At 44.5% G+C, this 24,408-nt stretch overlaps 1 protein-coding gene across 5 annotated transcripts in view; it reads left to right on the forward strand.

The window, feature by feature from the left end:
* Positions 1–24,408, forward strand: part of LOC306657279 (aldehyde oxidase 2) — an 81,126-nt gene that overhangs the window by 11,999 nt on the left and 44,719 nt on the right. For all 5 annotated transcript variants that reach the window (XM_079133117.1, XM_079133115.1, XM_079133116.1 and 2 more), the window contains exons 8-20: positions 1,371–1,451; positions 2,208–2,352; positions 3,912–4,004; positions 8,442–8,593; positions 10,116–10,209; positions 13,095–13,204; positions 14,706–14,890; positions 15,585–15,768; positions 17,660–17,752; positions 18,791–18,960; positions 19,575–19,689; positions 21,163–21,285; positions 23,998–24,094. In XM_079133117.1, coding sequence (XP_078989243.1) covers positions 1,371–1,451; positions 2,208–2,352; positions 3,912–4,004; positions 8,442–8,593; positions 10,116–10,209; positions 13,095–13,204; positions 14,706–14,890; positions 15,585–15,768; positions 17,660–17,752; positions 18,791–18,960; positions 19,575–19,689; positions 21,163–21,285; positions 23,998–24,094 — 1,642 coding nt within the window. The remainder of the gene's footprint in view (positions 1–1,370; positions 1,452–2,207; positions 2,353–3,911; positions 4,005–8,441; positions 8,594–10,115; positions 10,210–13,094; positions 13,205–14,705; positions 14,891–15,584; positions 15,769–17,659; positions 17,753–18,790; positions 18,961–19,574; positions 19,690–21,162; positions 21,286–23,997; positions 24,095–24,408) is intronic.

Raw genomic sequence — 24,408 nt, forward strand, 5'->3', positions numbered from 1 at the left:
TCCATGGGTGCAACCTCTATAAGCTCTGTTAACATCTTCTGTTTGGACAAGTCTTGGCCTAAAACCTTTTAGGGGAACTTTTCATTTCTTAGCCTTGAATCATTATGTTTATTTGACATTTTCATTCTCAGACATACTCTCATTTCTAGGTTTTATTTTTTGTAAGTGTGGATTGAACCCAGGGTCTTGAGCATGCTAGGCAAGTGCACTTACCACTGACCTACATCCCCAGCCCTCATTTTTAGGTTTTTAGAGATATATTACATCATCACCCCACAAGTACTGCCCATACTTAATCTAACTAACATAAAAACTGGTCATCCCAATGTTGACCCATCATGTCTCAATCTGTGGCCCTCCAGAGAACATTTACAAGGAAGTTTCCTTTCTGGAATCTGGAAAGGCTTCAGAGACATAGAAAAAGGTGGTAGGGGTTGGACAAATGTCAGGCCATTTCACCTATTTATCACAATTACCCTTCAAAGTAAGCATGATTTCCCTCTTCATCTTTGGGAAGGTTAAGTACCTTTCCAATGGAAAGGTCAGAGCATCTAGCTGAGTCAACTAGACCTGTGTGCCTCCCATGTCTAAGTGTTCTCCCCGTGGCACCAGCCCCCACCCCTGCCTCCCACCGAGCTCTCCCAGTTTTCCTTACTTCATCAGGAATGTTTTCTGGCAACAAGTGTTTTCCAAAGCTAAAGCAGCTCTGAGTCAGGTGGAATGACAGTCAGGAGATAGTCCCCTGGGCTTTAGTTTCCTGATGTGTACCATGGAATGATCATTGACTTCCTTTATACAATTTTCATGAGAATTGAGTAATTATTAATGCATGCAAAATCACTTGGGTTAGAGATGTAGCTCAGTGGTAGAGCACCCGCCCAGCATGTGTGAGGCCCTGGTACAGTTCAGTCCCCAGTAGAGGAGGGAAAAAGCACTCAATAAATATTAACTATTATTGTGAAAGACTCCATAAGTGAGTGAAGTTTGTGTGTGCTTAACTACAGGACCTCTCAGAGTTTTTGACATTTAGAATCCTGATTTGGCAGGGAAGAAAGATAGCAGTTAGCACAATGTAAAGGGTTGCTCAAACTTATTTAATCTCTGATAATTTTTCACACAATGTCTTGGCATTTCCCAAAGTACTTTTCAGCGTATTCATAGAATATCCTTTCCTCTAATACCATACTACTGGAAAATCTGTATCGTGCTTACAAGATTCTTATTTAAGTTATTTGGTTTGACCATCTCCCTATATAAGGAGAGTCGGTGAATTAGTACTAGTTAATCTTGTCTAATTCCTCTAAAGAACTACAGCACTGTTGCCAATTGAGTAGGGCTGACAGGGCCATCTGCTTCTTCTTTCTATAAAGATTTGCACGGAGTTATTTGCGAAAGAGGAGTTTCAGCCCTTGGACCCGACCCAGGAACTCATCTTTCCCCCAGAACTCTTGGTAAGATGAGTTGGGTGCTTTATGTGCTTGTTTAAATATAACCAGTTATGAACTCAGTTTTATAAATCCACCCATTTCCTTCCTGTGACACTGTCAAATTGTGGAAATGGTTGATAGGATGGAGATACCTGTTCCCTCCCCATTTTGCAGGAAAAGCTAACCAACTTGCTGATGGATGGATGTGATGTGGGTGTGGGAGAGAGACCAGTGGCAAGGCTGACCCCAGAGCTTCAGGCAACTGAAAGAGTACAGCAATGATTTACAGCAAAGGGAAAAACCTTCAGAGGAATGGATCGTTTTTCCTTTTGTGGTTCCTTGTCAGGGACTTGGAAAGGGATTGGCTAGCAGGAGCTCTGCTTCAGACAGGTTAAATTTGAGATGTTTATTACATACCTAAGAGGTAACATTAGTGCTCATTCAGGTGTGAATTCTCATTTCAGGAGAAAAGTCCAGGATGAAGATGTTAATTTAGAAGCATTAGTTTAATTGCAATTTTTTAAGACCATGAGCCCAAATTATGCTAAATTAATCCACTCTGATCAATAAAATGTGCCAGCTTATATTGTCACTTACCCCCCCCCCCCCAAGAAAAAATCTAATTAAGGGAATTTGGGTATTAGTCAATGAATGTAATAAGCATCTTTCTGGGCAAGTGGAGCCCAGAACCCCCAAAATCTTTCTATTCTACTTGGGTCCTTGGATAACCCAGGAGAACTGGTGTGCACACAAGCACACACAGTTGCCATTTGTCCTTAGAGGATGGCTGAGAACCCAGAAAAGCGAACCCTGATCTTCAATGGAGAGAGAGTTACCTGGATTTCCCCTGGGACACTCCAGGATCTCCTGGAGCTGAAAGCAAAATACCCAGAAGCCCCTCTCATCCTGGGCAACACCTCACTAGGTGAGTGACTGCAATGGTTTCATCCCACCATCAGGGCTGAGCTGAACCTGCTGTCTATTACTCTGTTCTTGCTCCATGTTTTAGGATAAAAATCTCATCCTGTATAATAAAAACAGTGGTCTCCAAAGTTGGAGGTAACTACACCCTGGTAGTATGCAGGGCAACCCCATGAGGAAAGTTATGAGTATTAGCAGGGTCTTTAAAAATCATGTATCTAGCCTTTTTTTAAACATCTCTTATTAAGTCTACCTTCAAATAATATTATTTCACTTCATGTACAATGTAAGAAACTTACAATAATGTTCTCTCAAATCCTCCCTCTCAGCCTTTGCTCTATTATTGCATTATATTTTTATTTTTTCATTTTAATCAATGTATTTTTTAATTATTGCATTGTAGTTATATGTAAGGGGAACCAGGTGTGATATGCTCATACGTGCCCAAGATGTAGTTTGATTAATTTTCCTTTTGCTATTCCTCCCCTCTCCCACCACTTCTCCCTCCCCCTCATCTCCTTTCCTCTACTCCACAGTTCTCCTTTCTGTTTTCAAATCCCCTCCTCCTGCTGTTCCTTACTTCTCTTTACCTTCTCCATGTGAGAGAAGACATTCAACTCTTGACTTTCTGAGTCTGGTTTATTTCACTCCACATGATGTTCTCCAGTTCCATCCATTGACCAGCAAATGACATAATTTCATTCTTCTTTATGCCTGAGTAAAACCCCATTGTGTATATATGCCACCTTTTCTTTATCCAGTCTTGCTTTTCTTTTGTTAAATATTGGATAAACATCATACAATTTTATAAAAGTAGTTATGAATATATTAACAATACAGTGCACCCCTAGGGACCACCACATCCGTCTTTTTAAAAATTTGAATTTACCAAGAACTTGAAGGCTACCATATGCCTTCCCAAACTACAATCTCTTCCTTTCCTTTCCCTCTTGAAGGCAGTACTTTGCCTAGATTATGTGTTGGTCAATCTTTTCCTTGTTTTTATAATTTTACCATGTATATTTGAATTTGTAAACAATATCACTTAGTTTTGTGTACATCCAAACTTCACACAAATAGCCTAACATTATTATTCTTTTGCAATTTGCCTTGTTCATTCAGTGTTCTTGACCTAAAATTCACCCCTATTGTTGCAGGTAGCTGTGCTGTATTCCACTGTATGGACATGGAACAATTTGCCCCTCCATTCTATTATTTAAGAACAGCTGTTGAAATTGTTTCAGCTGTTTTCAAACCGTGCTATTGCAAATATTCTTATTTATGTCTCCTGGTACCTATGTACAAGAGTGTTTAAAGAGTTTCCCATTCTTTTTATTCCCTATTTTTATATAAATGTAATGAGTATCTAAATAAATAAATGCATATATTGGGAGAGCATCCAAAAATTTCCTTGGCAAGGATGCATGAGCATTGCTTTCACTTCTATACACATTTATTGTCAATTTTTAAAATTTGTATCTTTTGTGAGAAAATATCAATGCAAAGAAAAAAAAAAGATATTTTCTCTTTCCTAACTGTCTCTGAAATACATTCACTCCTCAGGACCTGCAATGAAAGCTCAAGGACACTTCCACCCAATTCTCCTTTCTCCTGCTAGAATTTCTGAGCTGAGCATAGTGATGAAAACGAGTGATGGTAAGTGGCCGTTGTTCTTAGTAGATGTCAATGAAACGGTTCCTGCACCTGCCAAGTAGTTCAGAGCCTCCTCCTCCATTTGTCTTGTCTGGCCTCTTTCTCTTTGATTTTCTAACGTGATAGTACATCCCCCTCATGGCACTTCACTATCCAAAGCTTTGTGGGGGATATGAGGTATCTGAATATCAGTCAAGATCTTGCACTCTCTACAGGAGACAAAAAATTTAGTGTCACTTTGATGGAGAAATAGTATGAAAGAACAGAAAGGGGGGAGATTGCGGAGGGGGGAAATAGGAGAAAGATGATCTGACACTCTCATGCTACTCATTTTGTGGGAACAATGGCAAAAGACCAAGTAGGACAAAGAAAATCCTACAGGCAAGCACCCCTGGTCACTTACAACATCCGTAAGAACCCACCAGTGTGGCCTGCTCCATCAGGGAAGGAGGGACCCACAAAGTAGGAAGAAAGCATGCAAGATTTGCATTCAAGATGCACAGCAAACCCTTTGGCATGAAAAACCTTATTTTACTCTTTTCTTCATCCTCCAGAACTCCTAGTCCTGTGTATGTATATAAATGCTAGTCAATCACTCATAAATTAATTAATGGAAAAAATAAATGCAAGAGTGGACCAAGAATTTGAATGTAAATGGAATGCAGTGGTAATGATGACGTCCTTAACTTGGGCAACAGGAAGGTTGCTGAAGCTGAAAGCTCTAATCAGGAATGACTCCAAGCCTACCCTGTTGGTGGGGTCCAGTGCTGAGCAGGGGAGGAGGCCACCATGGTTGAATCACTGTTGTCCAGAAATCCTAACTCTGGTCTCTCTGGTCTCTGGACCAGCAAGCCTGCTCTTTCCTGGCCTGACCCCATCCATTTCCAAAGGGAAGGATCCCTTCTTGATTTTGGCCAGCTTCAGTCTTAGGACAACTCAGGTAGCATACCTGGTCCCTCCTGCTTTTAAGCTTCTCACTAACACTGTGACTCTGTCCTCAAGTCTTAAATAATATAAGTAAATGAAAATAGGCCACTCTGCTTGAACGAGGGGGAAGACTTTTCCCCATCCTTCCCTATCTCCAAGACCCTCAAATCTGTCCTAAGAGGGCCTCCAGATACAACTCAAAATCCTCAGTATAACCCAAATTCTCCATTTTATAGATGGATAAAGAGATGCAAAAAGAAAGTGGACTTGCCCAACGTATCCAGGTTGTCTGTAGTCCCCAGAATTGTCTCCCCCAGGTCCACTACACTGCCTGTTCAATGGCCATTTATTTTGACTGCTCAGTTTGGTCTCTGAAGTCACAGTTCAGCCAGTCTGAAATCTAAGCCAACGAAGAACATGAGTGCCCTCTCGTGGCTTCTAGGAACATTCCCATGCTTCTCAAGCTTCTTACGATGCAGGAGAGTGAAGGACTCCTCACTGGAGTGAATTGGAGTCTGATGTGCCCCCACCAGCACCCCTCAGTAAATAACTTTATGTTACTGCTATAATTTTAATTTTTATGTTTCTTTAAACTTTTCATTTTTATCCATATTCCAGACAAATTTGGCTCACTGTCCTTTTTTTCCCCCTGAAAATCTTTCATATAGTAAGTGCTCCAAGAAACCACTGCATAGACCTGTGGACTCTGAGATGGGCAGAGTTCAAATGAGGTCCCTTTCTGAGAATCAAACAAAGGCGATGCCCTGTTCAACTCCAATGGAATGCAAAATAGGCTTTATGACTGGAGATGGAGTCAAATATAAACAGAAGACTCTCTCCCACAGTGAGGTGGCCATCTCAGCAGGGGACATGGTCAAGCAAAAATCCCAAAATGGATGAACTGTCCTCAAACTGAGCTTGAAATCTTATGAGGACTCAGGAGATAGGACAGACAGCTAACCTTTCACTTCCCTATGGGGATGAACTGTCTTTTTCTACTTATGTCAAAATAGAGTCAGTGATGCCTGTCTGCATGAAGCCTCTGACCTTAAGAACACTAACAAAACTTTTTGCATTTTTTTCTTCCCTGCTAATAAAGCTGAAGTCTTCTTCTTGGGGAGAAGGAATTATATGACAGGAACAAGCATGGTTCCCCTAAGACCCTGCAAAGATGAGGCTGGGGGGTTTGCAAAAGTTAAAAACCAGCCTCTAGCAGAACCTGAGGTGACAAGGCAGCACAGACCATCACTGATGGGTCTGGGATGGGAACAGATTCCATGAGATTCCATTAAGAGTGCCTTTCATGAGGTGCGGAAGCAGAAACAGGGCAGAGACTCCAGGCTGAGACATTCCAGGGAGGAGGGATGGTTCAGTTACTTTCAGGCAAGATTCACTTAGAATAAGTCTATTAAGGAGCAGCTGGTGGTTTCTCTAATCAATTGAGTTAGCTCAGACTAGTGAGGCAATGGAGGTGTTGGTGGATGGATGTTGGCAGAGGTGGAGGAAGGATTGTGCCCAGAACATTTTTAATATTGGTAAAACACAGCCATGTGAAAAGTTGAGATGTACTCGAAGATTAATCAAGAAAAAAAATCCAAGTCCCACCTGAAACCTGACAAAAACAAACTATTACTACCCAATCCTGCTAGTGATATCAATCCAATTGCTTCATTCTGCAAATCCCAGAGGAGTAAAGGATTCGTTTTAGAAGTTTAGCTAAGTCATCTCCTGATGGCTTAGGTGACCACTTCCTTTTTGTTGTTGCCATTATATATAAATAGATATTCTTTTATCATTGGTGCACTATCATTACACATAATAAGGATTTTTTGTTGAATATTCATTCATGCACACAATGAATACTTCACTTTTGAAGATTGATTTGAGCCCTTCATCCCACATGAAAAGAAATCCCACAATTTGGCCTACTGTCATACCAATCCTCAAAAGCATGGCAGCAACAGTTGTCAAATATTGAATTACTTCCTGAACTGTTAGCAAGTAGCCAGTTCCACTCTCTTGGATGCTGTCCCATTGCTTCCCTGTCCCCTCTCCAGGGATCCCCACCTCCTCACCCAATACCACCCAACCTAATGCCTAGGGCAGCTGCTTGCTTAGGCGATGTTCCTTCTGCCTGGCTGATGCCCTTCACAGAGCTCATGATTGAAGATTTTGAGCATCAGGGACATGCCGAGGGGCAAAATCTGAAGTCAAAGAATTATTGATTTTAGACAATGATCTTGGGAATTGAATGTTGTTGAACCAGGACCATTTTGCCTCACACACACACACACAAACATGCCCATCACCACATGACAAGTTTTTTCAAGAGACTTAAAGCTTACTCACAAGGTAACCAAGCATGGAGGAGGAGTCTCAAGTTTCCAATTCACCTCCCTGAGGATAGGTTTGAAAGAAGCAGGGTGATTTAAGGCGTGGGGAGAGGTGATCAGAGGTGAAGTGATCTGTAGTCCACCTAGGCATAATCATACCTCATGGTTCCTCATGAGATGCATGTTCAGAAAATGACAGCATTAGCACCAGCCGAAGGTGGAGCTCTGTCTTCTGAGATCAAAAGGTCACTCACTGGACACCTGCAGAGACTCAAGTGAAGCTTTAGTGGTTTCAACAAAAGCAACCTGAAGGTTCCTGAAAAGTAGCTCCAGTAACTGCTGTCATCATGACCCATCCGTCAGAGGTGTTATCTACAGCAAAGCAAGGGAAGACTCAGAACGCATAACTCCACTGCGCGACCTCCGCCTTGTAAGTCTTAAAGCCAAGTAAAGCCAGTAAGTAGGAGAGAAGCAAAGGGGCTTGGAGTCCAAAAAGTAAAAGACACAACAGGTTGGTTAGTGTGAATGAGACTACGCCAGCTGAGTCTGTTGGCTGGTAATTATCCATGTTAGGGTTCTGTCCTCCCATGGAGTCGTGGAGGCAGAAGTCCTATTCTTTTGATGGTTACATTCCTGAGAATTGCTCTCAGGCTCTTGAGACATGCTCTGAGCTACAAAAGACACCTTTTTCCAATGTAAGCCCTTCTCTTGGTAAATGCCCAACAAATGGCTATGGCCATCCAGCAAGGTCTTCTCCATTCTGCAACCTTTGCCACTGTTAATGACGTCAGATGTATCCCCTTAATCACAAAGCAAGTTTGCACATCTTCACCATGGTCTGTTAGAAAGGAGTCATGGAAAGTTCTAGTAGGGTCAACTGCTGCCTGTCATCTCTGACATCCCTTCTCTCTAGCCTCTATTTCCTCATGTCTGTCCAAAGAAGGGTGTGGTTCAGGGTTTCCCAGCCCCGGCTGCACTAAAGAGGTCACTTGGGGAATCTTTCAAAAACCCCCATACCCAAAGACTCTACTTTAGTTGATGTGGGCATGGATATCGGTGCCCTTTTTGAGTTCCTGCTGATCCTCCATGGAGCCAGCTGCACTGGCTGAACGCTAAGCCCTGGTGCCAGGGTAAGTTGTACTGCTTCTTCCTTGTCACACAAAACCAACTCATTTTCCAGGACTAACCATTGGTGCTGCCTGCAGCCTGGCGCAGGTGAAGGACTTCTTGACTGAGAGCATCTCTGAGCTCCCAGAGGAGAAAACTCAGACGTACCAAGCCCTCCTGAAGCACCTGCGGAGTCTGGCAGGCCAGCAGATCCGGAATATGGCAGTATGTTCCCTGCTTTCAATCACTGAGCACCCTGTGCCTATTTCTAAACCTCACTGAAATGTCAGAGTATGCATTTGCGAAATCAGTATGCCTAAAGGTCTCAGCACATTAGTAAGTAAATCAATATTTAAAATTAACAAATATTATTTAATAAAATGTTCAGAAAAGAACCGTAAGTCAAATTCAACAGAGTGGCTAAACAGCAAAGAGGTGAGAAGAGGATGTCATGGTTTTGCTACTTTCAAGGATAAGTCAGTCAAAGAACCTAACTTAGTCTTAGGTTGCATAACAGAAGTACAGTATCTAAAACAAGGAGGGTAGCCTTCTCTACTCTGGACTACTCAAACCACAATTGGAGAATAATGAGCAGAAGAATGGAAAAGAGACATGGTTAGGTTTTGAAAATATGCATGCTCCCTCTGCTGCATACCCTAAATGGTGTTATTATCCTTGGGGGGATTTAGGGGAGGACATGTTTCCTTTGAAAAAGCTCTCAAGTGATTCTAAAGTGTTCTGTCCCCAGTCAGGAACTCTGACTAGATCCCCTAGAGATGGTGGCAGGAGAGTGAGGGTGGAAACATATCAAAAGTAACATGAGAGATACCTTCCAATATTTATAGACCCCTGGGACAGATGTACCACTATGTAGATCACAAAGGGTAGAAATACAGTCCATAGTTGAGGGTGCAGGGGAGCAGGTTTCAGCTCAGGGGAATAAAGAACTTGAAGATGAAGCTGTTCACAGAGGAGTAGATTGGGGGGATGCCCTGCCCTTGCCTGTGTTCTAGCTCAGACCACTGGACAGAAGCTGGGAAGCCCCTGTGGACCCTTCACAGCACAAGGAGGAGAGCACTGTACTGGCTGGGCACTCACTTCCCCCACCCCCAAGTCTGAGATGCTACAGGCACCGTCAGATCTGAGCAAGGTCTCCCAAGCAGAACCAAAGGGCGATTCTCCCAGCAGTGTGGGTGCTCCTGTCCCCCTGACCTGGTCCATTTGAATGACCTGGTCATTCCAGAGCCTGTGAGGATGAGGCTGACATCCTGTGTACCTAGGCAGGCCGGTGGCTCTGTGGCTGGTGCCTCGGCCACCTGCACCATCAGAGTTGGCCACCATGCCTCATTGGGCTTGGGCTGCCGTGTCCTATCTGGGGTCCTGAGTCAAGTTTCAGAATTTCTCTGTGCCCCAGTTCTTAAAACATAAAGCAAGGATAACAGCCTCCATCTCTTAGGGAGGATGCATGCGTAGACATGTCAGAGACATGGCACTAACATGTCACGCATGTGGAACGTGTCCAGTGCTGGGGAAGAGCCAGTTACCCTCACTTCCTCTTCTAATCCAAAGGAGCCAAAGGAGGGGTCTCCCCAGCTCCCTTAGCTGAGTCCCTCTGTAAGGGAAGAAAGGACCAAACTGCCCAAGATACCCCTTGACACTTCCGCAGCCACTGAGGGGACCTTAAGCAGGAGCCCATGAGGTAGAAGAATTGAGAGAGACTAACACGGCTCTAACTCTCTCTTCTCAGTCCCTAGGGGGTCATATTATAAGCCGCCATTGCTATTCAGACCTGAATCCAGTTCTCGCTGTGGGTAATGCCACCCTCAATCTGCGGTCAGAAGGTAAGTGACCTCCTAACACTCTGCACACCAGAGATTTAATGTCTTTTTCATGAATTTTTTTTTAAAGGAATTGCTTTAAGCCAAGGCCCCTGTTCCTGGATGTCAATTCCCCATGGAGAGAACAGCTCATGGGGAAAGCACACCAAGGCAAGGGACAGCTGGAGCTTCCTTCTGACACCACACACCACATGTGCGCACACACAGCCCAGGACCACACACGCACTCAGCCTTTGTGTTAGCTCACTTGTTTTTACTTGGCCAGCAAATACCAGGGGTGGTGTGTAGGCTGGGGTGAGAGCAAGGTTGCAGTGAGCACACTGCCTGTGCCCTAGGGACCACTCCTTGCTCCCTCCTCCTCATGGTCCTCCTCCCCCAGCCCCCAGTCTGAGGCTCCCCACAGCACCCTCTAAGTTGCACTCCTCCCCCTCAGGTGCCATGTAAGAAGCCACAAGTATGGTGAGGACACACAGCAGATGTTTCAAGGACATCCAGACATCATGGGTCCCTGGGGCAAGGGGGAAAGCAGTGATAGGTTTTAATTGCTGGCTGAGAGAAACAGTTCCTTGGAGAAGCTTCCTGATAAATCCCATTCCAGTTCCCCAGATGCTCCATGCACTCACTCTGCCTCTGGCTGCCCCAAGGAAGCCGTGTTAACACCCCCTTGATTGGAGGCTAGCTCCATGCCAAGTTAGGCTGCACACTTGACGAATCTCATCTCTAATCCAGCCGGAAGGATGGGATATTGTCTTAGTCCATATGCACTGCTATAACAAAATACTGAGACTGAGTAATTTACAAAGAACAGAAACCTATTTCTCACAGCTCTGAAGATCGTGTGAGAATCCAGTCTCTGACATCAAGTTACTGACACCTGGTAAAGGCCTTCTTGCTGTGTTATCCCATGGTGGAAGACAGGAAGGCAAGAGAGAGTAAAAAGGAGCCAAGCTCATTTTACCATCAATCCCATCCATGAGGGTGGAGCCCACATGGTCTGATCATCTTTTCTGCTATTTTTGTTCTTTTTAGTTACACATGACAGGAGGATGTATTTTGACATATCATACATACATGGAGCATAACTTCCCATTCTTGTGCTTGTACATGAAGTGGAGTTACACTGGTGGTATATTCATACATGAGCATAGAAAAGTGATGTCCAATTCATTCTACTATCTTTTCTATTCCCATCCCTACATTCCCCTTTGTCTAAGCCAAGTATTTCTACTCATTCCCTCTCCCCACCATTGTGCATTAGCGTCCGAATCTCAGAGAGAACATGGCCTGATCATCTTTTAAGTTCACATTTCCTGGGGTTTTTGGGGGGAGTTTGTGGGATTTTTTTGGTTTTTTTGGTGGCACTGGGGATCTACCATAGGGCCTTGTGCATACTAAACAAGTGCTCTATCACTGCTGTACCCACAATCCAAGAGTCACATCTCTTAATACAATTATAATGGCAATTAAATTTCATGAACTACATGAGTTTTGGCGGGGACATGCTTTCAGACCATGGTAGGTGTGATTCCCAGTCTGATTTCCCTTTGAGTATGTGTCCTTTTCTGCCTAGGCCATCCTGCCCTCCCCCAGGGTCTCCAGCTCTGAAATGCCCCTTCTGCTTCCCTCACCTGCAACCTGTCCAACACCCATCCCCTCTGTCCCTCCCATTCCCCCAGTGGGCCACTGGCCCACTGGCACCTCCTGGGTACTGACAGTGCCCCAGGCACAGAGGAGCAGTCACAACCTCTGCCGTGTGGACTTCCAGGGTAGGCCCAGCCAGGCATGGCATGTCTCCCTGAGGTTTCTGCTGGCTGCATCGTTCTGTCCCTCAGTGCCGGGAGTTCAGACGTGATGAGGAGAGGCTTGGGGCTGAAGACAGGCATTCATCCCCACGTCACCGCATCCATCTTTGTGTGAGGCCTCCAGGGAGGAAGGAGGGGTAGGGCACACCCTATTGACCCAAACCAGGCTTTTCTCCGAGTGCTCCAGGTCTGTGGTCTGAGATGACCCAGCTCAGCCTCCAAAGACCAAGAGAGAAGCCAAGACTCTTGGGCAGCTCAGTTACCACCCAGGGCCTTCTCCTACAGTGGTACTAACTGTTCTTCAACCAGGGTATTGGTTGTTGCCTTCGGCTTATGGCTTCTGCTCTCCTAGCTCAACCAAATCCATCTCTGTCCCAGGAAAGGTAACAGATCAGCCCACTGGACTAGCAGCAGAGCAGTCCAGGGCAGGGCAGGTGGGCAAAGATCAGCGGGGCTTCTGTGGGGATCCCCATCCCTCTCAATAGATATGCATTCCAACCCACATAGCACTAATGGTGCCAGGAATGGAACCTGTGTCCCTACCCCGGGGCTGCTGTTTGACACCTTGACATATCTTTCAGTGCCACGAACCAGGTTTCCAAGCTGGAGACATGAAAGGTGACCAAAAGGTGACAGCTGAGCTGGAAGAAGGTTTTACAATCTGCTCATTGTGCTTCAGAGGTCTAGGTATCTGCCTCCAGAGCCAACAACAGCAAGAACAAAAAGCAAATCCAATGACCTGAAGTCTATTAGTAGTGGAAACAACCCTGTATCCCCTTCAGTTAGGCCTGTACCTCTACCCTCAGCATGCAGTGGGTTCTATTTAGCCAGCCCCTGTTGTGCAGACCCCATGCACAACAGGCCTGTGACCTCAGTGCTCACAGCATGTGCACTGGTAAGAGAATAAATGTCACACACAGTGCAGTCCCTTCCTCTGGGGGGAACAGGACCCCTGTGATGTGCCACAGACTTGGACCTTGTGTGCAGAGAAAGCAGGCCTCCTGTGCTCACGACCAACATTTAAAAGCGCAGAATAACCTTGCTTTTCTGGCTGTGACTAAGCAGAAATGTCATTTTCTTCCACAGAAGGTACCCGGCAGATTCCTCTCAATGAACACTTTCTTGCTGGGTTGGCAAGTGCAGACCTGAAGCCAGAGGAGATTTTGGAATCTGTGTATATCCCTCACTCTCAAAAGGTAAGAATCCCACTGTTTTTAAGTGTTTTTCCCCTTTTCATAATGGACTCCAGTCATCTTTGGAAATCTGAAAACAAATGGAAGAAAAATAACTCTGCTCTAAAAACCAGTTTCCTGTCCCACTGTGGATTGGTTCAGCACCAAGGCCCTCAGAAAGCCTGGAGCCAGCAGCTCCAGGGTGTGGATGTGAAGTTGTTGTTTCAGCTGTTGGGTGCAGTCTGTCGAGGGCCCTGGTTAGACTTCCATGCCCCTGTGTTCTCAGGGGTTAAAACTCTCTGACTGTGAAAGAGCTTCTCTGCCTGACCCAGAGGGAAATGGAGTCCAGAGCCTCCACACTCCTTACCCTTGCGAACCCCAACAGTTCAGAGAAGGATGAGACCTCCAGGTGTTTACTAGCCCAGGTCCCTTGGGGTTGTTGTGGCCACCTGGTTGGCTGTGAAGGTGGCCCCTGTCCTCACTTCCTGTTCCTGTAACTCTCCCCAAAGCTGCACCTAAATCCAAAAAGAAAAAAGTCTTCCCAGAGAGACGTGTACAAGACACACACACACACACACACACACACACACACTCATAGCAATCTAAAACCAGGAGACAGGGCTGGGGATGTAGCTCAGTGGTAGAGCGTAACATGTTCAAGGCTCTGAGTTCAATCCTAGCACAGAAAAAAAAAAAAAAAATTAAATTAAATTAAAATAAAATAAAACCAGGAGGCAGCTCAGTTTTCAAGGAAGTCTTTCAGCCATGAATGAACTTCACTAGTTTTTTTCCTTTAGAATGGAAATTTTTAAGTGTGTTCCCATTCAAAAGACAATCTGTGTGAAAGCAGTGAACAGAAAAGCAGGCAGACGCAAACATGGGCACCGATGGACCAGCCCAGATGGAGAGGCACTTCGGGGCACAGACAGTCTTCATTGGCCTCAGCTGGGCACACCAGTGGTCATGGCACCAAGGAGTCCACTGGGGCAGCCATAATCCCCTGCCCCTGCCCCTGCTCCTGCTAGAGGTTTCCCTAGTCCACAGCTGGAAAGTTCCACCCAGATCCCCTTTAAGTTTTGCCACATGGAAAAGTGATTTTTTTTCTACAAAACAAAAAATGGGGTGTGTCTCTTTGGACATTACACCCCTGTATTTTTAGGGCTTCTCTGTCCTCAGGGACAAAGGCATCTGAAGCCTAGAGGGAGTGGTTCCTGCAGATCCAGCACAAGTTCCTGCTCCCTGCTGCAAGTTTTCACAGCACTCCGAGCAGAGCCATCCCAGTCTCAGAGGGAAAGTGCACAGTGACCCCTGATCCATGAGGTGCCTGGGGCCTTGGAGAGGGTGTGGAAAGGACATCGTTCTTACCTTGAACCAGAAGACAGTCCAGCTGTCCTCTAATTGTGCCAAGTGTGCTCTGTGTCTCTTTTGAGTGAGTCTAAGTGACTCATTAGAGGCACCAAGAAGCAGAAACCATGCTCTTAGTTCTGACTTAGCTGATAACCCAAAATGGTTTTTGTCTCCACAGTGGGAATTTGTGTCCGCCTTCCGACAGGCTCAGTGTCAGCAAAACGCCTTGCCAGATATCAATGCTGCAATGCGAGTCTTGTTCAAAGAAGGCACGGACACCATTGAGGACCTGAGCATTGCCTACGGAGGCGTAGGGACTGCCACAGTCAGTGCACATAAATCCTGTCAGCAGCTCCTCGGCAGGTAAGCAATGAGCCCTGCGCCCTGAGGGTGAAACTTAAAGTTGAAAAAACAAGTGGAAATTTGACTTTGGCAAGTATTGATAAAGCCCTGGAAAGATGGAAACTCCTACTTGTAAAATCATTGCTTGTTCTTTCTGTAATTTTGCTGAATGAATTAAACCTTATTTGACTTGGATTCATTGGGTGCCACTCTTTGAGTGAGGGACACAACAAAACTGGCCCAGGCCGAGTTCAGCCAGCTGGTGATTTTTCCCTGTCGGCTGTCATTGTCTTACACAATCAACTCAGCAAGCCACGGCAGTGTTCATACAGCTCCTCACACTTCTACGTTGGGGTGTGCACAATTTCTTCCTCAACAAAGACAGTATCCAGGTCTGAATCCTGTTTGGTTCATGATAGAATTGTCCCAAATGGTCTGTTTAGTACCTGGTTCTTCTATCTTCTAGCTCTGGAACTTGCTTGATTTATGTTGCAATGGAACAGGTCCCTTCATCCTGCCATGACAGTTGGTCCACTTGAAGCAGCCCTCCCTAGGCCTCAGTTTCCCAGAGAGGTTGGATAAGGTGATATCTAAGTTCCCTTACGATTCAAAAAAGGAAATTCTGGGGTCTCTAAATGCAACTCTCTGATATCTAGCATACGCCATGCAATAAAGACTGCCCTTTAACTGGCTCCTTCCGCTTCTGTACTACCAGGCGCTGGAATGAGCTGATGCTCGACGAGGCTTGCAGGTTGGTTCTGGATGAAGTCTCCCTCCCAGGCTCAGCTCCAGGTGGCAAGGTGGAGTTCAAGAGGACTCTGGTAGTCAGCTTCCTGTTCAAGTTCTACTTAAAGGTTTTGCAGGAACTGAAGATGCTAGTAAGACTGTTCTCCATGCCTGTAAGTGCTCTAATGTAGTTTGCTAGCGATCCTGTAACCAAGCACCACAGACTGGGTGAGTGGTTTAAACAACAGACATTTATTGTCTCACCACTCTGGAGGCTGAACATCCTTGGTCAAGGCGTCAGCAGGGTTAGTTCCTACTGAGGGCCATGAGAATCATCTCTGTGCCTCTTACCTACCTTCTGGTGGTGGCTGGCAATCTCTGGGGGTTTTTAGCTTGTAGAGGTAATCTCTGACCTCTGCCTTCACAATGCATTCCCCCTGTGTGCATGTCTGTGCCCAACTTTCCCCTTCTGATAAGGACAGCAGCCATATTTGACCAGGGCCCAGCCCCACGACCTCATTTTAACTTGATTACTTCTGCAGTACACAGACTCTACCTGTTTGGATAAAGTCAAATTCTGAGGTAGTAAGGATTAGGACTTCAGCTTATAAATTTGGAAGGACACACTTCACCCCATAACATTTGGCTCATTAGCTCCTTGCAGTCATAGTCCCCAGTTTTGATACTGCTTTTGTGCACCATCTTGTGGGCAGCCTGTGCCCATTACCTGTCACCTGTTCTGGGTCCAGCCTCCTCCTGGGATTCAACCCCAAAGGGCTACATGAGGCTCAGGGTGCCAAACTATCTTAAGCTCACACATGTTCACCATGTGCCCAGAGCACTGAAATAACTGCTGACTCTTTCTCCAGCAGCATACAGTTTTTTTCTTTTAAAATAAACTTGATTGGGCTGGGGATATAGCTCAGTTGGTAGAGTGCTTGCCTTGCAAGCACAAGGCCCTGGGTTCAATCCCCAGCACCACAAAAATAAATAAATAAATACATACATAAATAAATAAATAAAATAAACTTGATTGATATATGAATTACCTCCAATGAAATGCACCTGTTGAAATTCAGTGCATTTTGGCAATGTGCATACCTGTGTAGCCATCACCTCGGACTAACCAGAGAACATTAATTCCATCAACCCAACCCAGCCCAGGTGGTCACTGATCTGCTTTGTGGCACTATAGATTCATTTTGCTTATTCTAGAATTACATACACAAAATAAAATGTAAAATAAAAGTTTATTTTTCAAAAGACCAAAACTGATCTGTTCCTGCTGCCCATGATCAGATTAAATTTCTGCAAATTAAAAAAAAAAAAAAAAGATGAAAACTGATATGCATTGTATACTAATATACTAACATTTAGTAGTCTTCTAGATTTTCTGATTGTAAACATCTGGAAATTTTTTTTTCTTTTCTTTTTCCAGAATGAATTAAGCACAACAAAGTATCCTTTCTCTTCTTCTCTTCCTCCTGCCCATCCCCTGACCATGATTACAGCTTTTTCCCATGATTACAACTCTCTCCCAACCCTATACCCACTGTTCCCCAGTCACCCCACCCCTACCCCAACAGTCCACTGTCCTAAAACATCTGCACTGCAGTGACTCAGATGAAGACCTGCTATTTAAATTCTGAGTCAAGACACTTGACATGTTTCACTGGCACTGGGAACAAACTCTCCCAATTCTGCTACTCTCCCAGAAAAGCTGAATTCCTGAGAAAAGCAACCAGGACTTGGGCTCCTGCTTATTCTGGGATAACTTGTCCTGTCCATCATTTCCTCCCCACCACTCCCAGCCTCTGCCCCAGCTCACTAGCTGGCCTCTCCCTCCAGGTGACGGGGGAAGCAGATTCAAACCAGTCAGGCCAGGTCCTTATTGTGTGGGAAAGGACAAGGGCGTTGGGGTCATAAAAAGTGTAACCCAGGGCGTACTATGGACTTTGGTTATGCTGGCCACCCTGACCACTTGTGGAAGGTCACTCTCACATAAACCCAAATCCAACCTGATTGACTAACCAGCCTCTCTTCAATTGTGCTGAATCATCGCAGGACAGCAGTCGTTATCCAGAAATTTCAGACGGGTTTCTAAGTGCTCTGGAAGATTTCCCAGTCACAATACCCCAGGGAGTCCAAACATTCCAGGTCAGTGAGTCTCATTTCACAGAAACCTAACCACCATGAGATAAACTGGAACTGCACAAGGGGAGCAGGTTTTTCAGAGTTGTGCTTTTGAGTTTTGACTTTCCAGTTGTCCCTAAGTCCGAGTCAGGGTGATCTGGAATCCAAGGTCAGGATGCCACTAGACATACTCAAGGCTGAACCATCTGACTGATCTAGACTAATAATTATAGTCTCTTCAAAGAGATATTCTTTGAGCATTTGTTTCATATTTACTCAGAAGTGTAGCTGAGCTGGAAGGTTCAGCCTCTGGCCCTGATTGCAAAAATTTAATCACAATCAGCAAGCAAGGGCCCTTGAGGTAACTGAGCTCACCCTTCTGTAAGGACAGTTTAGCAATTATCTGTTCTTGCTAGAGCACAGCCCCTCCCCTATACACACACACACACACACACACACACACACACACACATCTCCCCTGAGAACAGTTCCAGAATAAACTCTTAAATCTTTCTCTATCTCCTTATACTCCTGCTGATGTTTCTGTGCTACTTCCAGGGGTGGCCAGGGCATCCTAATCCAGATTGGGGGAACTCCATACCCAATCCCTCACCCTTTGACAGAGGCAAGGATCTGGTCAATACTCAGGCTTTTGACTTAGATTTTGGTCCCTCACCATTGGAAACTGTATTCCTGTAGGCCTTATCCTTATTCTTTAAAAAATCTTGATTCTTTAAAAGTGGACTGGTTGATCACTAGACCAGCGAGCAAGGAGAACAGGAAGATTCTAAACTGTTAGCACCACAAAAGGAGAAGGTGGAGTACCCCTTCACCCATTTCACTATTTTGCCAAAGGCTGGCCCGCCTCAAGCATTGCCACATAACTGAATGACAATTCCCCAGTCTAGTTACAACACTAAATTGTCACACTAGTCATCTGACCTGCTCCAGTGCCTGAGGGGACCACCCAGTTGCTCAGTCCTGAATCAGGAGTGCTGGTGATTCGCCAGGTCATTTGTGAAGATGAAAGGTTTTTAGGGCAATTCTTGTCTTCCTCTATAGAGAGTGGATTCTCACCAACCTCTCCAGGATCCAGTTGGACGCCCCATTATGCACCTGTCAGGTCTTAAACATGCTACGGGGGAAGCCATATTTTGTGATGACATTCCCAGAGTGGATAAAGAACTTTTCATGGCTTTGGTGACCAGTACCAGGGCTCATGCAAAAATCATGTAAGTAAATCAAAAACTTTCAAAAACCCTTTAAGAGCATAGCTGGGGATTCCCTCATAAGAACAGGCCTGTTTCTTCTACCACATCCTATACTCAAAGAAGCTAAAATGGAACAAATAAAGGAAAGGTCACAAGCCCCCAGAGGAGGAAGGGAGAATGTCTGAAAATTACTATCATAAAAGAGAGGTACAGTCACTGCTGTAGGCCCCTTGTTTCTATCCTAACCTCACAAGAATATGCCCCTTTGTAGCCTCAGACTGGCTCAAAGGAGTAACTCTGATGCAGGGCTGATTTTCAGCTGGTAAAAACATGGTACCACACTTTATTACTGAATAATAAATGACCAGTGTCCTAAGCTTCCAAAGAAGGCCACTTGCCAGTCATACCGCCCCTCCCCTAGCACCTGCCATCCCCCCACACACATATACAACTGAAGGGTTACCTCCTAGCCCAGCAGGGGAGTCTCCTGAACCCTACTCCATGACTGGTCCATTCTGATTGATCGGGGTGAATTTATTGTCATATGTTCTTACTTTCAACCATGTTCTATGCCTCCCTCAGGTTTAAAGCCTTCAAATCTTGCTAATTTCTCCTTCTTAAATCTCTATGTTCAGATCAATCGATTTCTCTGAGGCCCTTGAACTACCTGAGGTGATTGACGTGATAACAGTGGAAGACATTCCAGGCACCAATGGTACTGAGGATGACAAATTGTTGGCTGTAGATGAGGTGCGTATGCAACACGCCTTCCCAGATAACCACCGAGGTACAACCTTCAGCCGCCTGCCAGCTCTTTCTCCCATTGGGAGGTGGAAGTGCCACTCACTAGCTCCTCTCTATCCCTAACCTTGTTATTCAGCACTACTTTTCTACAGTCAGGAAATAATCTAGCAAAAGGAAACATTACAGTCGAAATTCAACCACCATGTGCTCTTGAGGCCATTTACCCTTGAAGAGTAAATGCAAGGAAGTGATCTGTATCAGGATAGAATGCCCTAAAAAGATCTAGAAAGGAGAGCACCAAAAAACAGCCACTCCCACTGATTACACGGAACTCCCTTCCCTCCTGAACCAACCCTCTTCCCGAATCCCACCTTCCTTCACACACTCCATTTGTAAAGTTGCTCTTGTTGTCTCTGACTTTTTAATTCAAAGTTAACAATTATTCATTGAGCATTTGACTTTGGGACCAGACAGTCTAGGTTCCTGTTTCAGCCCTTCCACTCCAGAGCTGTGTCCTCTTGGGATTCATGATCTGTAAAGAGGAAATGAGCCTAGCACCCACTTCACTGTGTAGTTGTGAGATTTAAATGAGTTAATACATTTAAAGTGCTTTGGACAGTGACTGGCATATGAAGGCTCTGGGCTACTACTGTCACCTCTCAATGAAACCTAGACAATGTCTCCTCCGGCCATGAAAGGGATCATTGTTCTTTTGGTTGAACTCCAGCTGAAGAGGTTGGCTGCCTGGAGCTGTGTGAGTCTGCTTGGGCTACCATAAGCCAATACCACAACTGGGAGCCTTAAAGAACAGAAACTTATTCTCCCACAATTTTGGAGGCTAAGTCCAACATCAAGGTGTTGGAAAGTTGGGTTTCTCCTGAGAACTCTTCCCAGCTTGCAGAAGGTTGCTTTTCAATGAATCCTCATAAGCATGCCTTTTCTCAAAGGTGTCTCTTCTTATAAAGATTCCAGACATATTTTATGAGAGTACTACCCTTCTGACCTCATTCAATCTTAATTACCTCTGTCAAAGTCTTATCTCCAAATACAGTCACTTTAGGGGATAGAGCTTCAACATGTAAATTTGCAGGATGGGGGAAGGATATTGTTCAGTCTACTATGGAAGTCATGTTGAACAAAAAATATTTTGCTTATCCTTAAACTCTAAAGTGGCATCTGTGAAAGTGATACATGAGGACCAAGCTCAAAAGAGGACACAGTAGATTCAGGTCACAATCAATCTCATGTCTACTCTGGGACTTATATTCAATGTGTGAAATAGCAAAGGGAACTGTCTATATTATTTAAGTTTTTTCATTAAAAGTTTTTAGAGGTTTTAGCCAAGCACATAGAGTTGAATGAGTTCAATGTGGTTATTATTGCTGAAAAATGACATCTAAGACACCAGGCATTGGTGAGGTGAAGTCGCCTATTCCCGCCCTAATGTTCCGTCTACTTTAATGCATGTACTTTCCACAGGTACTTTGCGTGGGCCAGGTCATCTGTGCTGTAGTTGCAGAGACAGATGTGCAGGCAAAGCGGGCAATTGAAAAGATAAAGATCACCTATGAGGATCTGGAACCTGTCATTTTCACAGTAGAGGTAAGCAGGGCTGGCCAGTCTCACCCTAAGGTTGTACAATCAAAAGTGCCTTTGTAAATATCTTAATACTCAATACTGATTTGGGGTGGGGATTGGCTTGCTCTGGAAAAATACATTTTTTCTAGAAGATATTACTTGTATGAATTGAAATTATCTTTGACTCCAAGGAACATTTTTTTAAAAATTCAGGGTAGAAGTTTTTGTCTCACACTCAAAAATCTAGAGGTGGTCAGTTCAGGGCTTATGTATCTTAATCTGTTTTGTGCTACCACAACAGAAATCCTGAGACTAGGTAATTTATAATGAATAGAAATGTATTTTTCATGGCTCTGGAGTCTGGGAAGTCCATGAGTAGGGGGCTGCCTGTGGTACTTCATCATCCCATGGCAGAAGGTAGAAGGTCAAGAGAGGGTGCATGTTTATATGAGAAAGAGAAAGCGAGAGCAAGAGAGGGCCAAACTTGCTTTTATAACAAACACTCACTAAATATGGCATTGTAAGAAAATTGTATGTCTTGCTCTCATTGAGTTAGAACCTGCAAATCCCAGTTGGCCTCTCTGTTTGATAACAAACCTTCTAGTAATAACTGCATCAACTCATTCAAGAGAACAGAGCTCTTGTGATCTAATCAACTATTAAAGTTCCTGCCTCTTGAGACTATTATATTATGGATCAGGTCTCCAACACGTGGACTTTGGGGACACACTCAAGCCATGCACACGGGTTCTGTGTGTCTGGGACCCAGCCTCCTTCCACCTAGTCACTCTGTATGCACGGTTTCCGTTCTCCAGTTCACACCTGGTCCTCAGGGGCTACTGAAGCTCTGGGCATTAAACTCACATTCCAGACAACAGAGAGAATGAGGTGATAAGGACAGGAATATCCCCTCTCTGTAAGGACAGGTCCCAAGTTGTATATGCCTTCTTATATCCCATTGATTAGAATCTAGTCACGTGTCACACCTACCTTCAAGGGGGGATGGGAAATGTAGATTGCCTTCCTTGTGGCCATGTATCCACTGAAAATTGGGGATTCTATGACTTGTGAGAATGGATATTGAGAACAATAATGTTTCCAAGGTGGAGCCCAAAAGTAGTGAGAATTTGAAGGTGGAATTTCACCAGAAATTTCCCCCCTCAACTTGAGTCTGTATAATGGACTTCAGGCGATATATTCAGGAAAGCTAATGGCATGAGAACACAGTTCAGGTGAGCATGGGTGTGTTAGTCTGCTTTCCATTGTTGTAATAAATACCTGAGATAATCAACTTATAAAGAGAAAAGGTTAATTTTGACTCACAGTTTTAGACCAATTCATGGTCATTCGGCCCCATTGCTTTTAGGCCTACGGTGAGGTAGTATTTCATGGCAGCCGTGCATGGTGAAGCAAAACTGCTAACCTCATGGCTGAGAAGAAAAAGAGAAAGAGGAAGAGACCAAGGTCCCACAATCCTCTTCAAGGACACATTCCCAGTGACTTAAAACCTTCCACTAGGCCCCACCTCTTCAAGTTTCTACCACCTCCCAATCGCACCACACCTCTGGGGCACATTCCAGATCCAAACTGCAGCAACTGGGATTTGCAGATTCTAACTCGATGAGAGACAGGTTCAGAACTAATTTGTTGGTGTGCTTAAAACAGACCATAAAAAGTATTCAAAGGCCCTAGTGAATCATCTGAGCATTTTTTAGTGTGCCTAAAAGGTACAAATTGCTCAATATTCAAAGAATGTTTTTAAATGTTTCTAAACCAAATTAACTCTGCTCCAAATTTCCAAATTTTCATTTGCCAGGTTGGCAAAGAGTCCACGTCATTTTTCTTGGCTCATCCCCTTTCCTGGTTGTACTAGGATCTTAATATGGGTTTTTGAAATTTCAATTTGAACCCCACTTTCACCAAAGGGGAAATAGCACCCAGAGGACACTGGGAAGGCCCTTGTGCTAATATACCAAATACCCGAAGAAATGAACAAACTCCCTAAAGTGTTTCCAGGCCTTTCTTATCCCAGGATGTTAAGGACCTGCATATTCTGCCTCAACACAGCCTCAATTTTTCAGATTCCTGAGTTAGGTGTTCTTGTATGTGAGTTACCTAAGTAGTCTAATACCAGTGAAAAAGGGGGACCAGAAACTCACTTATAGTCATTGGGACCTGTTCTCTGGAGACCCACATTGGGACATTGAGAAATGAGCATTTATCATCCTGGGCCATCTTACTACTCCCAGAACTCCTCAATTCTCAGCATCTTTCTTTTTTTTTTTTTTTTTTTTTGGTACCCGGGATTGAATTTATGAGTACTCAATCACTGAGCCACATCCCCAGTCCTATTTTTTTTTTGTATTTTTATTTAGAGATAGGGTCTCACTGAGTTGCTTAGCACCTCGCTTTTGCAGAGGCTAGCTTTGAACTCAGGATTATCTTGCCTCAGCCTCCAGAGCCACTGGGATTACAGACATGCGCCACCACGCCCAGCCTCAGCCTCCTTCCTAACATTTTACTCATTCTTGCTGGTTTTCTCGCAAATCTAGAAGACATTCCTTCTGAGGTCTCTCTCTACAGTGGCCCTGCTGCTCCAAGTTATTTCCTTGCTTGACACCTTTCATCCCAGGAGACAGTGATTTGGGAGAGTAAACTAACTTTCATTAGAGAAAGAACTGCTGATGGAAGAAAAAGTAGGAATAACTGGCTCTTGTGGTTTCCCTTGTTATTCAGGATGCCATAAAACACAATTCATTCCTATGCCCTGAAAAAAAACTTGAGCAAGGAAACATTAAGGAGGCATTTGAAAAAGTGGATCAAATTGTTGAAGGTAAGCAACTCAGGATGGTTAGTAGACTTTTTGCCTGATTCAATATGGAACCAGACATCGGAAGCATGTTTTTTTTCCCCTCAAAAAGATCATTCTCCAAAATCTTGGGGCTTCGTCAGATTTATACCTCTTCTTTTCAAATTGTGTGTGTGTGTGTGTGTTTTGTCTTGGGGGTGAGTGGTAGGGAGCAAAAGAATAAATGGAAGGAAAATCCCTAAGTCTTTGCTTAGTCAAGGGCAGAGTAAGGAACAGAAGCTGGCACTTGAAACATCCACAACTGTAGTCTCTGAAACATATTGTCTTCAGTTGTTATA

The sequence above is a fragment of the Sciurus vulgaris genome (assembly GCF_902686455.1).
Source record: "Sciurus vulgaris genome assembly, chromosome: 3".
In the NCBI taxonomy this organism is placed as follows: domain Eukaryota; kingdom Metazoa; phylum Chordata; class Mammalia; order Rodentia; family Sciuridae; genus Sciurus; species Sciurus vulgaris.